The 230-nt window shown below is 39.1% G+C and overlaps 1 protein-coding gene across 4 annotated transcripts in view; it reads left to right on the forward strand.

Annotated features, from left to right (window-relative positions):
- The window catches only part of LOC119592162 (glycine-rich cell wall structural protein-like), a 7,696-nt gene continuing 7,466 nt past the window's right edge, over nt 1-230 (forward strand). For all 4 annotated transcript variants that reach the window (XM_037940980.1, XM_037940981.1, XM_037940982.1 and 1 more), the window contains exon 1: nt 1-143. In XM_037940980.1, the coding sequence (XP_037796908.1) occupies nt 135-143 (9 nt within the window). In that variant the 5' untranslated portion in view covers nt 1-134. The remainder of the gene's footprint in view (nt 144-230) is intronic.

Below are 230 nucleotides of genomic sequence, written 5' to 3' on the forward strand. Positions count from 1 at the left end.
CATATTTCTTAAACAGAATGCTTGCTATGACCTTGACTTTCGTCCTGAGGTGTATATAAGCTGAGGTCCAACCCGAGGCTGATCCCATTGCCTGTTCTGCTTGCATCTGGTACCCACATTTGCGTAGTTTCGCCATGAAGTCGGTAAGTTACAAATAGAATTTAGTGAAGTGTGTACAGTGCTTGATATACTTTATCCTGAATTAGATTTTACGTGTAATATTTCTTTTA

Source organism: Penaeus monodon, chromosome 29, assembly GCF_015228065.2.
Source record: "Penaeus monodon isolate SGIC_2016 chromosome 29, NSTDA_Pmon_1, whole genome shotgun sequence".
In the NCBI taxonomy this organism is placed as follows: Eukaryota; Metazoa; Arthropoda; class Malacostraca; order Decapoda; family Penaeidae; genus Penaeus; species Penaeus monodon.